This window comes from Suricata suricatta, chromosome 14, assembly GCF_006229205.1.
Source record: "Suricata suricatta isolate VVHF042 chromosome 14, meerkat_22Aug2017_6uvM2_HiC, whole genome shotgun sequence".
NCBI lineage: Eukaryota > Metazoa > Chordata > Mammalia > Carnivora > Herpestidae > Suricata > Suricata suricatta.
Genome location: NC_043713.1, coordinates 723,011 through 735,144, shown reverse-complemented (window position 1 = coordinate 735,144; position 12,134 = coordinate 723,011). Strand labels below are relative to the sequence as shown.

General features: G+C 55.8%; 1 protein-coding gene across 1 annotated transcript in view; it reads left to right on the top strand.

Annotated features, from left to right (window-relative positions):
- Nucleotides 1–12,134, top strand: part of ATP9B (ATPase phospholipid transporting 9B (putative)) — a 184,946-nt gene that overhangs the window by 105,386 nt on the left and 67,426 nt on the right. Inside the window, exon 16 of the mRNA XM_029922755.1 lies at nucleotides 3,487–3,563. Within this exon, the coding sequence (XP_029778615.1) occupies nucleotides 3,487–3,563 (77 nt within the window). The remainder of the gene's footprint in view (nucleotides 1–3,486; nucleotides 3,564–12,134) is intronic.

Genomic DNA, 12,134 nt, shown 5'->3' with positions numbered 1-12,134 from the left:
CTCCGTGCGCAGGCCTGGTCTCGGGTGGTGTGGACCTCGGGAAGGGGAGACTCGGTGCGCAGGCCTGGTCTCGGGTGGTGTGGACCTCGGGAAGGGGAGACTCGGTGCGCAGGCCTGGTCTCGGGTGGTGTGGGCCTCGGGAAGGGGAGACTCCGTGCGCAGGCCTGGTCTCGGGTGGTGTGGACCTCGGGAAGGGGAGCCTCGCGGTGCCCATGGAGTCACTGTGGAGAGGGCACCGTGTGTAGGAGAAATCTCCAAATGCTGTGCTCTCGCATCTTCTGCGTGCTGTTTCCGGTTACCTCACTGGCCCCCGAGGGTCCCCCAGGCTCGCCTTGCGCGCCTCGCTGTAGGGGCCTAGGGCCGTGGCTCAGGCCCGTGTCAGTGTGGCCATGTGGCCTGGCTGTCCCAGGGTGAGGATTTGGATCCCGGTGGCTCCTCAACAGCTGTCCCCTTCGGCCGCAGCATTTAGTAGTCTGCAGGCGAGTGTCTGTGACATCCCACACGTCCGCTGACGTTGGCCACAGACTCCGATTTCTCCATCTGGAGTTCTGTCGTGTTTTGTTTCCATCAGATTGAAGACGCTCTTTTTAAACCGTTCGTGTCATTTGATGCTCTGCTCCCTGTGCACGGGGCCGTGGCCCCTCAGCCCTGGCCTGTTGGTCTGTGGCCGTTCTCCTCACCGACGGGGCGGCCCCGTGCGCGCCTTCCTGCCCCCCCGCCGGGGCCCCCGCGCCTGCGGGCCAGCTGGGCGCCCCGTCCTGGTGACGGCTCCTCACCCCGCTGCGCGAGGAGGTCAGTCAGCCCGGGCTTCTGTTACCTCCCAGGAAAGTGTGTGCATCGCTCTAAAACCGCCCATTCAAAAAAACTTAAACAAGACACATCTAATTTTAAGTTGTCTTTGGACATTTAAAAAATGCAGGCTGTTCTCATTAATTTGAAATATTTTAACACATACTTACCCTATTTCAAAACTTTAATAATGTGAGCAATTAGAGGCTTGTGTCTTCTCTGCACTTGATTACGACTTGAGAAGGAAAGACTGGAATTTTTTTAGTCTTATTTTCTTTTAAACGTTATGTGTCAGCCGGGTCCAGGTGGCCTCCTATGTGAAGTGAACACGGACCTCAGTCTCTCCGTGTGCATCAGGGCGGGATCTGGCGTCTGGGTCACCAGCGCCCTCAGCTGCTGGGTGGCACCTGTGCCATCCCCACTGCCCTGGGCACGCTGGGTCTCTCCAGTGGACAGGCAGCCGCGCTGGGGGATTCGTGGAGACGGGGCCAGGAAGGCGACTTCCACACTGACGTGTGGGTTCCTCACCGGTGATGCATAGTGGCTCCCGGGTGCAAGACCTGTCCCCCTTTCTGATGGACGCGCCCTGCTCTGCCCCCCTTGGGTCTCACGGTACCTCTTACCCACACGTGCACTGTGGCCGTGCACACGGGCGTAGGCCGTCTCTTAGCCTATGCTAGTCCATAACCAGGAGCCGTTTGCCAGTGAGAAAGGGGGGGTCTCCAGATGCTTTGTGCTGACTTGAGGAGCGTTACCAGTCAGAAGGCATGACAGACTCAGAAGAAAATGCACTCCAAGTACACGGAGGACTCGTTTCTGTCGAACACGAAAGGAGGTAACACGCACGACAGCCTTGGTCAGACTTGAGTAGATTATGCACAAAAAACTACGTGAGGCGCTCTGGTGAGCGCTCACCACATGGGGCGCGTGCCCGCGGACACTAGGCGTGCACGGCATCCGCGTGCATCCACGTGGGCTGCTTGTGAGTCCCATTATTTCTCATATTTTGTTCGACACCTTTAACGGTGATACCAGCCTAGAGTCAACATCGCTAATAATTTGGAGTTCAGGGCAGGTTTCCTAGCCCGATGAATTTTTATGTCTTCTCTAAGACTTGTTATTCTGCTGATATTAAGAAAAATTTTGTAGTTTCTCTTGTTACGTTGTTTTGGGGGTGTTTTGTTTTTTGCTTTTTAACATTAGTGAGCTTATTTAATGTTAGACACTTTAATTTTTTTTTTAATACTTTTTATTTTTGAGAGAGATAGAGAGCGTGAACATGGGAGGGGCAGAGAGAGGGAGAGGGAGACACAGCATCCAAAGCAGCCTCCAGGCTCTGAGCTGTCAGCACAGATCCCGACGTGGGGCTCGACCCCAGCAGCTGTGAGAGCATGACCTGAGCTGAAGTTCGATGCTCAACCGACCGAGCCCACCAGGCGCCTATCAGACACTTTTACATGTTGGTTAAGTTAAACTGGATAGGTAAAAAAGGGAGAAAATACTGATCTGGTCAGATTTAACGTTTGGCTCACCGACTGCAGAATGTGTGATGTGTGTTTCTGGAAAGTCCCGTGCGGTGTCGAAGCGCCACGTGCCGGGCTGCCATGCGGACCTGGTTCTGGGCGGGCGCGCAGAGAGGCAGCCCGGGGGCGGTTTGGGCCGGCTTCTGTGCTGGAGGGGGCACCCGGTGAACGCCAGGCCCACGGCTTCCCCACGGGACATGGGTCAAAGTGCGGCGGGGCGGAAATGCTTCTCTTCAAAGAAGTCTGCCGTTCCGTCTGCCGAGCGGCCCCTGCCGTCTCCACCGCCCTGGGCGCCGCGTGGAGGGGGCGGCCTGAGCCGCGTGGCCTGCCGCCCTCTGCTCGCGTGCGCCCGGGAGCCAAGACCACGCCCGCTCCACGGGCCTGATGACTCGCTGCAGGCCACGCGCCACAGTCGTGTCTCACGTCACAGTGGTGTGACGCCGTCCCTGCGGTGACTCCCCCGTCCCTCGCCGTCATCACTGCTAACCGCCAGAACTGGGGAAAATGGGATCCTAGTTGTGCCCGGCTGCAGTTTAGAAACAGGCTCGAATGGGTTCCCGTCTGGGCCCATTCGAGGGCCGAGGGCCCCGGACCCGTCGAGGGCTCTTCTGAGGGTGTTTCTGCGTCCCTGTACCTGACAGGCCACTGCAGGGTGATCGTTTCTTCTTGACACGCACACTTAGAAAACCACACTTCCAGTGGACGTGAGTAAGAAGGACTAACATCTACAGTCAGAATCACGTGTTACGTGTGCAGTGGTCTCTTCTCTCCTCAGTGGGGTCTGTGCCGAAGCGTCGGCAGCGGCTTTGCAGGGAAGGTGGCCCCGCCGGTGTCATCCTGGGGCACGGGTCCCGGGACGCCGCCTCTCGCCAGGCACCTTGAGCGCCAGCAGACGGGACGGACGAGCGGGCCACGCTCTCCCTGGGCAGGGAGAAGCATCGCGGTGCATCTTCCGCTGTGTGTAGGCACTGCTTGAGGGATTGTTGTACACGGAGTTTATTTTGAAAGCTGAGATTAGACTTTCTTGAACTAGCCAACTTAAATAAATGTGCTGTTGGATAAGTTTACATAAAATTAAATAGTGAATGATATTTTCCATCAAGATCGTTGATTAGAAAGTGTTCTCTGTGCTCACTCAGGCTTCTCGGTAAGGACCGCTCTCGTGTTTTTGCAGGTACTGTAATAGGTGTTGTCATATATACGGGAAAAGAGACTCGAAGTGTAATGAACACATCCAATCCAAACAATAAGGTAGGATAGACTGAGGGGCGCTGCCGTAACGAGCTGACTTTCCCTTTCAGTAAGAAGGTGCTGCACTTCTGAAGACCTTGCTCGCTTTAGCTTCATATGTCCCGTAAAGCAGACTTGCAGAGACACGGTGCTTCCAGATGTGACCTCTGTGAGCATGCTCGGACAGAGCAGCTTCCGAAAGTTCTTTCCTTGCTTCACCAGACTTGTTTATGTCTCTTAAGTCTTCTCTGTCGGGTACACAGTTTGCCCATAAGTTGGTAGTTAATTGTGGGTTTCTCCTTTTCAATTTATTTATTTTACAGTTTAGTTTTTTTGTTGATGGTTCATTTTTAAAATAAAAGAATCTATATATCATGTTATAGTATTTAATTTGATTGTATGGCATTGTTAAACTTGTTTTATTTAAGTTAATTTCATTTCATAAGAAGCATATTGAAAATCAGATTTTGATTTTAAAGACTGCTTGGTTATATTTATTGGTTATATTGTATTATATTTCTAAAATTATTATTAATGTAGTCAGCATGTATAAGCTAAATTGTAACAAAAAGTTTGAATTCTTAGCTGTTACTTGGATAATACATGCTATACGGGGAAGCCACAGTATGTGCTGATGTCCACTTTAGGAGCAGCTCTTTCTAACGGTGCATTGTACTCATTTGTATTTGAAATATAATCAGAGGTGTGTCTAAATAGAGCAAGAAAACACTCGTGGATTCATACCTTGCCTCGTGAGTAATGGAAAAGGTTAACTTTTACAGGAAGTTTTATTACAAAACAACAGAAATGAAATAATTCGTTGGAAAGTATTTTAAAGGATAAGATGCATTTCTTTCTTCTTTTTGTTTTAAGCTAAATACAGTTTTAAAAAATAGTTAACCCTTCTGAGGTGCCTCGGTGGCTCAGTCAGTTGATCATCAGACTCTTGATTTGGGCTCAGGTCATGATCTCACGGTCTGTGGGACCGGGCCCTGCCTAGGGCCCTGCGCTGACAGTGTGGAGTCTGCTTGAGGTTCTCTCCCTGCCTCTCTCTGCCCCTCCCCGCCCCAAGAATAAATAAGTCTGAATAAATAAAATGAAGTAAAGTAGCTAACCCTCCCAACATTAGGAGGGCATCCGTGGCCCTAGGAGTGTCTCCCCGTCTACTGGGCGGCAGAGGCCCCACTGGGCGCCGCGTCCATGGTGTCCCGACCCCCCTGGGGTCACACGAGTCCTCCTGTGGAGCTTGACCAGACATTCTCTTCCTCAGGACCCCAGATGTCTGTGTGTGACCCATTTACTACAGTGAAACACAGATGAACTCCTGTCACTCTAGTATAAATTCTGATCGTGATAACGGGAGGATGACCCTGTCAGTTATGTTACAGCTCTGCGCTGATTTGAAGAAGTCAAAGCCCTTTATTCTTCAGTAGAGGTGAATTTATTTAAAACCAAATTCTTAATCATGGAGGAGGCACTTGTGGGAAAGAGCACTGGGTGTTATGTGGAAACCAACTTGACAATAAACGATAAAAAAAACTAAATGATTAAATTATCAACAGAATCACGTGCATATTTGCTTATGTTCTCTGGGAAGTATGGTGATTTTTTTCTTCTGTACGCAAAGCTAGAATGTTCTAATAATGCATGTATGGGTCCTAGGGTGTGTTTTTTTTCTTAATCATGTTTAATCATTTTACTTTTAGGATGAATATTGAGGGTAAATTTAGTTTTAAATATTGAGTTTTAAAATCTTAAAGCTGTCCTGTCACTTAACACGACTCGTGTCTCCCGGCACCTTACTCTTCCGCAGGCTCACCCCCTGACCCCTCTGCGCCCGCGCGCCCCTGGTTCTGGCCCAGTGCTCCTCCCCGTGGGTGCTGGCCTGGGGCAGTCGAGGGGCCTTCCTGTTTCCGCCTGCAGTGGGGAGCTGGCGCAGCCCACCGTGTGGTCAGAGTCTGGGTGCTGCCACCAGCCGGCCCCTCCCCATGTCACTGCCTTCCAGTCAGCTGCGGCGGGCAGTGTGAACGAGCCGCGTGCCTCACCCGGCCCGCGCCAGTCGGAGGTGCTCGTCCGCAAGCAGCGTGGGGGTGCCCGGCGGCCTGGGGAGCCCGCTTGCCATGCCCTGTGCACATCCTTCTGCCGCTGCTCCAAGTCCCCTCCCCCCCCCCCCCCCCCCCCCCCCCCCCCCCCCCCCCCCCCCCCTCCTCCTCTTCTTCCTCCTCCCCCTCCAGTCCTCCTCCTCTTCCCTCTCTCCCTCCTCCTCTCTCCCTCCTTTTTAAAGATAAATAGCCTTCTAAATTTCCTTGATGTTAATACAAAGTAACTGTAAAGCCAGTTTCGCAGAACTGGCCTGAGCCCCGCCCCCCGGCAGCCCCACGTGTGGAGCACGGAGCACGTGCTGTCCTTGGCCGGCACCTTCCTGGCGCTCAGTCAGCGTTCGGGCTCCCCCTCCAGCTGGGGGTCAGTGTCTCCAGAGAGCCGAGGCCGTGGGGCAGGCGCTGTGTGCGGGTCGCCGCGAGTCTGACAGCCGTCGGGGGAGCGGCGTCATCTGGTTTTAGAGCAGGGACACATGTCCGCGAGGCGCTGAGGGTCACAGCTCCGTGTGATGCGAAAACGCTTCTGCAAATCAAGGAACGAGAGGAATAAAATCTCTGAATGTGCACGTTATTAAATCTTCCTAAGTGTCAAATGCCAGATTCATGAGAGGACGTCAGGAAGCGCTCCGAGCGAGCCGTCGCGGGCAGGACGGAGCACGTGGGCTTTCTCCAGGGGCCACGGCCACCTGTGCTCCGTGAGAGGCCGGTGGCGCTCGGATCCCTGAAGAGAGAACGGGAGACGGAAGGCGTTACTTGCTCTAAGACACCATGTGGAGGACATGGCCGTGCTCTGGGACTTGCGAGGAGGGAAGTCCGATCACGTGCCCAGTGTCCGGTCCTGAGGGAGGCGCGCTGTTCCTCGTCCCCGGTCCTGGGGCCGCTCTGTGCGCGGAGGGCGTGTGGGCGTGCTGACCCACCTGGTGGCCAGTGGAGTCACCAGGGCTGGAAGCCCGGCCTGTCCCCACCTCCTGCCGCCACGCAGCCGCCCTGAAGCCGCGGCGGCCCCCACAACGAAGCCCTTGGGCGCCTGCTGAGCACCAGCTGCCCCGGGCCCTGCGCGGCCTCCTCCGGGGAGCGCTGGCCACCCTGCCTGGGGAGGTGGGGCTTCTCGGTGGCCTGGACCCACCTGCCGCCCCGGCACTGCTGCGGGTGACTGTGTCCGGGCCTTGTACCTACAGTGCCGGCAAAACAGGCGCCTCCTCCACCTCCGAGCAGCATGGGCCGGGCAGGGCCACCAGGAAGGCGGGGGTGGGGGTGGAAAGGGCCAGTGCGCACGGTCCCGGGAGGGCCCCGCGGACGGGGACGTGGTCGTCCACGTGCTCCAGTGGAGGGGCCGCCCGGGTGGGGGCGGGGGCGAGCAGCTGCGGGGCCGGTGTTCCATCCATTTTGTTTCTTTCTGGGGAGAAGATGCAGAACCGCTAATGCTTTCCGTGGAAGGAGCAGGGCCCCGGTGCCCTCGGGAGACGGTGCAGTGGGGGCCACCTTGCCGGGGCCGTGACGCAAGTGTGCAGCAGGAGGTGGCCTGCAAGAAGACACGCTTTTGGCTCCCTGGGTTCGCGGGAACGTGCGCCCGCCCTCCCCCGCTCAGGGTCACGCTCACCTGCCGCCTTCGTGAGCGGAGAAGGGGACGTGCCTGTGGGACAGCGCTTCGGCTACCCGGACAGAACGCGCCGCAGTGAGCACTGCTGGGGGAGGGACGCAGGGCGTGGCGGGAAGGACCTGAGTGGACGGTGTAGCCTCACAACCTCCAGAGCGACGTTCAGGACCCGCTACTGCTGGGAAGCGTTTGTGCCGGGGCCAGGAGTGAGGCGAGGCCTCCGTGACATCCCCTTGTTCACCAGCATTGGTGGCTTCCAGAACGTGCTCCCGGAGCCGCGTGGAGGGACGCTGGCGGGGTCACCGCCGTCACCAGCTGCTTCATGACACCTGTTGTTAACCTGGTGCTTCAACCCATCGCCTGCCCCAAGCCTTATCTGGGCCACTTCTTTTTATCTTCGTCGTGTCCACACCGTTCTTCTCTAGCGGCTGCTTAAAAGGAAAACCTCCCCAAGACAAGTAAGGAGAGCCTCCCTCCGCCTGTCCTGCGGCCCAGATGCCACCCCTCTGCCCCGAGTGTGTGTTTGGAGAAACAGAAATGCAGGCAGTTTCTCTAGCTGCTGCCTCAGCCGCCTGTCTGAGGTCCCCCACCCCCGGCTCTCCCAGGTCCCCTGAGTCAGAAGTGGGGGTGCAGCCATGCGAGGAGGCTGTGGCCCGCGCGGGGAGGGCCGCCTGCCCCTTAGTGGTTGTGGCAGGAAGGAGGGTCCGCGGCAGGTTAATTAAGCTACAAACAAACGTGCTGACAAATGTCCGACTTTAGTGAGTCCTTTTAGACGGATCCTTGAAATCGAAGTTGATGATTTTATATGAGCAGAGCACACAGCTTTATGATTATGACGAGGGCTTGCCGGAACCCTCTCTAAGACAGTGGAGCACGTCTTATCCAGACGTGGTAATCCATACAGTCCTACCCGGTCGTTAGGTGGAGACCCTGGAGGTGAAGAGAAGCTCTCGGGGCCCTTCCCAGGCCAGCGCGCTTCTGCCGCACCCGCTGGCGGCGGGCAACGCAGGGAGGTGGACTCCACTCAGTTGGGGAAAAATTGGTTTTTTTTTTTTAATTTTTTGGTTTTTATTTGTTTTTGAGAGTGGTCGCAAGTGGGAAAAGGGCAGAGAGACAGAGAGAGGGAGACAGAATCGGAAGGAGGCTCCAGGCTCTGAGCTGTCAGCACAGAGCCCAATGTGGGGCTCGAACTCATGAGCTGTGAGATCATGACCTGAGCCAAAGTCAGACGCTCAACCAACTGAGCCACCCAGGCGGCCCGAAAAAAATTTTTTTTAATGTTTGTTTATTCTTGAGACAAGACAGAGCGTGAGTGGGGGAGGGGCAGCAGGAGAGAGAGACAGGATCCGAAGCAGCTCCAGGCTCCAAGCTGTCAGCACAGAGCCCAACGTGGAGCTCGAACCCACGAACTGTGAGGTCGTGACCTGAGCTGCAGTCGGACACTTAACCGACCAAGCCACCCAGGCGCCCCTCAATTTGAAATTTTTATCTTCAAACTTTGAACAAACCAAAAGTTTTGATTACTAAGTAGTTACTTTAAAAATATATGATGAAAGTTTAAATTGCAAGGACTACAACTTGAGTAATGGACTGTTCCATAAAACCTAGCTTGAGACATTTAATAAGATGATACTTGATTGCATTTAAGGCGGAAAAATGCTTACAGGAGATTAAGAAAAATCAGTTGTGACAGGTTGCCATTTTCATGCCATTCAATACGGCGAGTTGCTCCGAGCTAGAGCGCCCAGATGAGAAGATAGTACAGATGGCTGCGGGCGGCCCCTGCGGTCCCTGGGGCGCTTTGGTTCGAGCGTCTAATAGAACGGTGCCTTCAGACATCTCACTGACGGACAGACCGGTGACACGTGCCACTACGCGAAGTAGAGCCACTTCCCCGTGCTGCCGTCCGGGCGTCTGCAGCGCGGGGAGCAGAGCAGCCGGTGAGGCTGCAGCCCCCCGCTGTCCTGGAGAACAGGCTCCTTATTTTAAAAGAGACGATTTATCAACATTTTTTTTTAATTTTTTTAATGCTTTTTTATTTATTTTTGAGAGACAGAGAAGGACAGTGCGAGCAGGGGAGGGTCAGAGAGAGAGAGAGGGAGATACAGAATCTGAAACAGGCTCCAGGCTCTGAGCTAGCTGTCAGCACAGAGCCCGACGCGGGGCTCGAACCCACGAGCCGTGAGATCTGACCTGAGCCGAAGCCGGACACCCAACCAACTGAGCCACCCAGGCGCCCCTTATCAACATTTTAAAAGTTGCTCTGACCTACGCAGGGGAGTCACTTACGTTTCTCTTTCCTCGAGGCTGCTTGCAGGCCGCGCACCCCTACTTCCTATAGTGGAAGTGCTACGAGAAATCCCGCGGGACTTACACGCGTGGTGAGCGGCGTGGGCGCATGGCTCCCGGGAGCGCTGGGTGTCACACAGGTCGGCATGGCGGCTGGCCTCCCTGGGTGACGGGGCCTCGGGAAGGCTCTTCCGGATACGAACAAGGCGCAGTGTTTGAGAGCCTCCTCCGGAAAAGACGGAGCGGAGAAGCCAGCCTGCAGCAAAGCCGTGCAGGACGCCCACGGGACCCAGGGTGGCTCCCGGTGCCTCGCCGCCCTCGCGTGACGGCCCACGTTAGTAGGACAGCTGCTCCCGAGTAAAAGTTGTGTTTCTTCGTCAGCAGTGTGAGCGTAAATACACTCATCATTTCAGGAAAGCAATAAAGAGGCAAATGCTAAATGCTTCGGAAGCGGTCCTGATGACATCTGGGACACGACGCTCTGTCAGAGCGTGCGGCACGTCGACACCAGAAAACCTGGATGTGGTCCCTACGTTCCTCTTAAATATGAATTTGATTATAAAGCAGGTGTTCTGACTAGGACCACAGCCTATTTAACATTGAAAGTAAACACTTGGCATCACCGAGGAGACTTGGTTTCCCACGGAGTTGTGCACGAGGAGGCCTCCTGCCGTTTGTGGTGGCCGTGAGGACGGCGCTCTGTCCTCTCATTTCCAGGCAGTGGAGGTAATTTCCATGTAACCAAGATCTTAACAAAGAAGTAGAATTTATTCAAGAATCAGATAAGTATTTTCATAATTGTTTTTTTTTTTGAAACCTTGAAACCTTATTCCAACCATAAAAACGGTTAGAAGTTTCTGGAAGTTGTGAAGCCTTGTTTAGGATGCCGTTTCCGTCTCGCTTTGTGTGAGCTCACCGAATGGAGCCCTTCTCCCCCTGGACCATCCTGGGGTGTCTCTGATGGCAGCCCTCGGGCCGGTGGGGGGCAGGCTCGAGAGTGCGGGCCTCCTGGAGCCCGGGAAGGCGGGGGGGTTAGTGAGACGTCCCTGTTGTTCGGAGACTCCCGGAGTCGGCGTCTTCTTCCCAGGAGGGCTGTGGGGGTCCGAGTGGCACAGACTCGCGGTGTGATCCTGCACACGCCAGGGCGTCGCGGGCCGTCCTGGGTCCGGAACAGGTCATGTGCGCCATGTGCGGTCAGGCGCAGACTTGCCGGGGGGGCCCCAGCTGGGTCAGCCGCGAGGGAAGGTCACTTGGTTTCTTTCCTGTGCCTTGGGAAGGCTGACTGTGCAAGGTTCTCGTCCCCCACCTCGCACCCGGCTCCTCAGAGACAGAGCCTGCTGGGGGCGGGGGGAAGCATCAACCTGCCAGCGCTCAGCAGGTTGTGTGACATGCTTGTCCTCCCGGCTGCTGGCTGGCGGGGCGGGGCCCCGCTGGCCCCTTGTGCAGGGTGCTTCCAGCTCTCTGCCAGTGGTTGGGGCCTCCTAGTCGTGTGGGGACACGCCCCCACGTCCCGTGCTGGCCCTGTGCGGGGACACGCCCCCATGTCCCCTGCTGGCCCTGTGCAGGACACGCTCCCATGCCCCCCTGGCCCTGTGGGGGGACACACCCCCATGCCCCCCTGGCCCTGTGGGGGGACACGCCCCCATGCCCCCCTGGCCCTGTGCTGGCCACGCCCCCATGCCCCCCTGGCCCTGTGCGGGACACGCCCCCATGCCCCCCCTGGCCCTGTGGGGGGACACGCCCCCATGCCCTCCTGGCCCTGTGGGGGGACACGCCCCCATGCCCCCCTGGCCCTGTAGGGGGACACGCCCCCACGTCCAGTGCTGGCCCCGTGTGGGGACACGCCCCCTGTCCTGTGCTGGCCCTGTGGGGGGACACGCCCCCACGTCCAGTGCTGGCCCCGTGTGGGGACACGCCCCCTGTCCTGTGCTGGCCGCCGTTGCAGTTTCGAGTCCCTGGCACTGCGCCTGCCGCACGGGTTGAGTGGTTACACAGCTCCCGAAGGAGCCGCCCCTTCCCCTTTCCTCCGTAGTTAACTTTCTCTAAGGAATCATTTTTTTAAAATACTCTTCAGAAGCAAATCTTAAAACATCTGGTTTCAACTTCGTTGTCTTTTCATACATATGAAAGTATATTCTGGATGCTACTGTTTTTTAAAAATTTGACTTGTTGACGTTAGAGTAGCAACTGTACCAAAGTTTCTTTTTTTAAAACTGCGTTAACTAAAACATGTGTATGATAAATTTAACATGAAATTAAATGGCTTCTTTTCCCCTATGTAATTACCAGTGTCAGCTAATAATTACCTTTTGTAAAATTGTAAAACACATCGTGTGTGTGAGTGTGGGAGCTTTCCCACTGAGAGTCCGCACCACACTCCCCACGGGCGTGCTTCACACCGCTCAGGCCGCCAGGACGGAGACTTTGAGGCCATGAGCGGCGTTTTGAGCCCTGTCCCTGGAACACAGGACACAGAACTTGTTGGGATAAGTCACTCGCCGCACATTCCTCTGTTACCTTCAGTGCGAATGGGGAGCGAGGTGCCAGCGCATTTCCTCGTGGGGGTTCCCAGCGGCAATAGGAGAAGTTCCAAACCCCCCCCCCCCC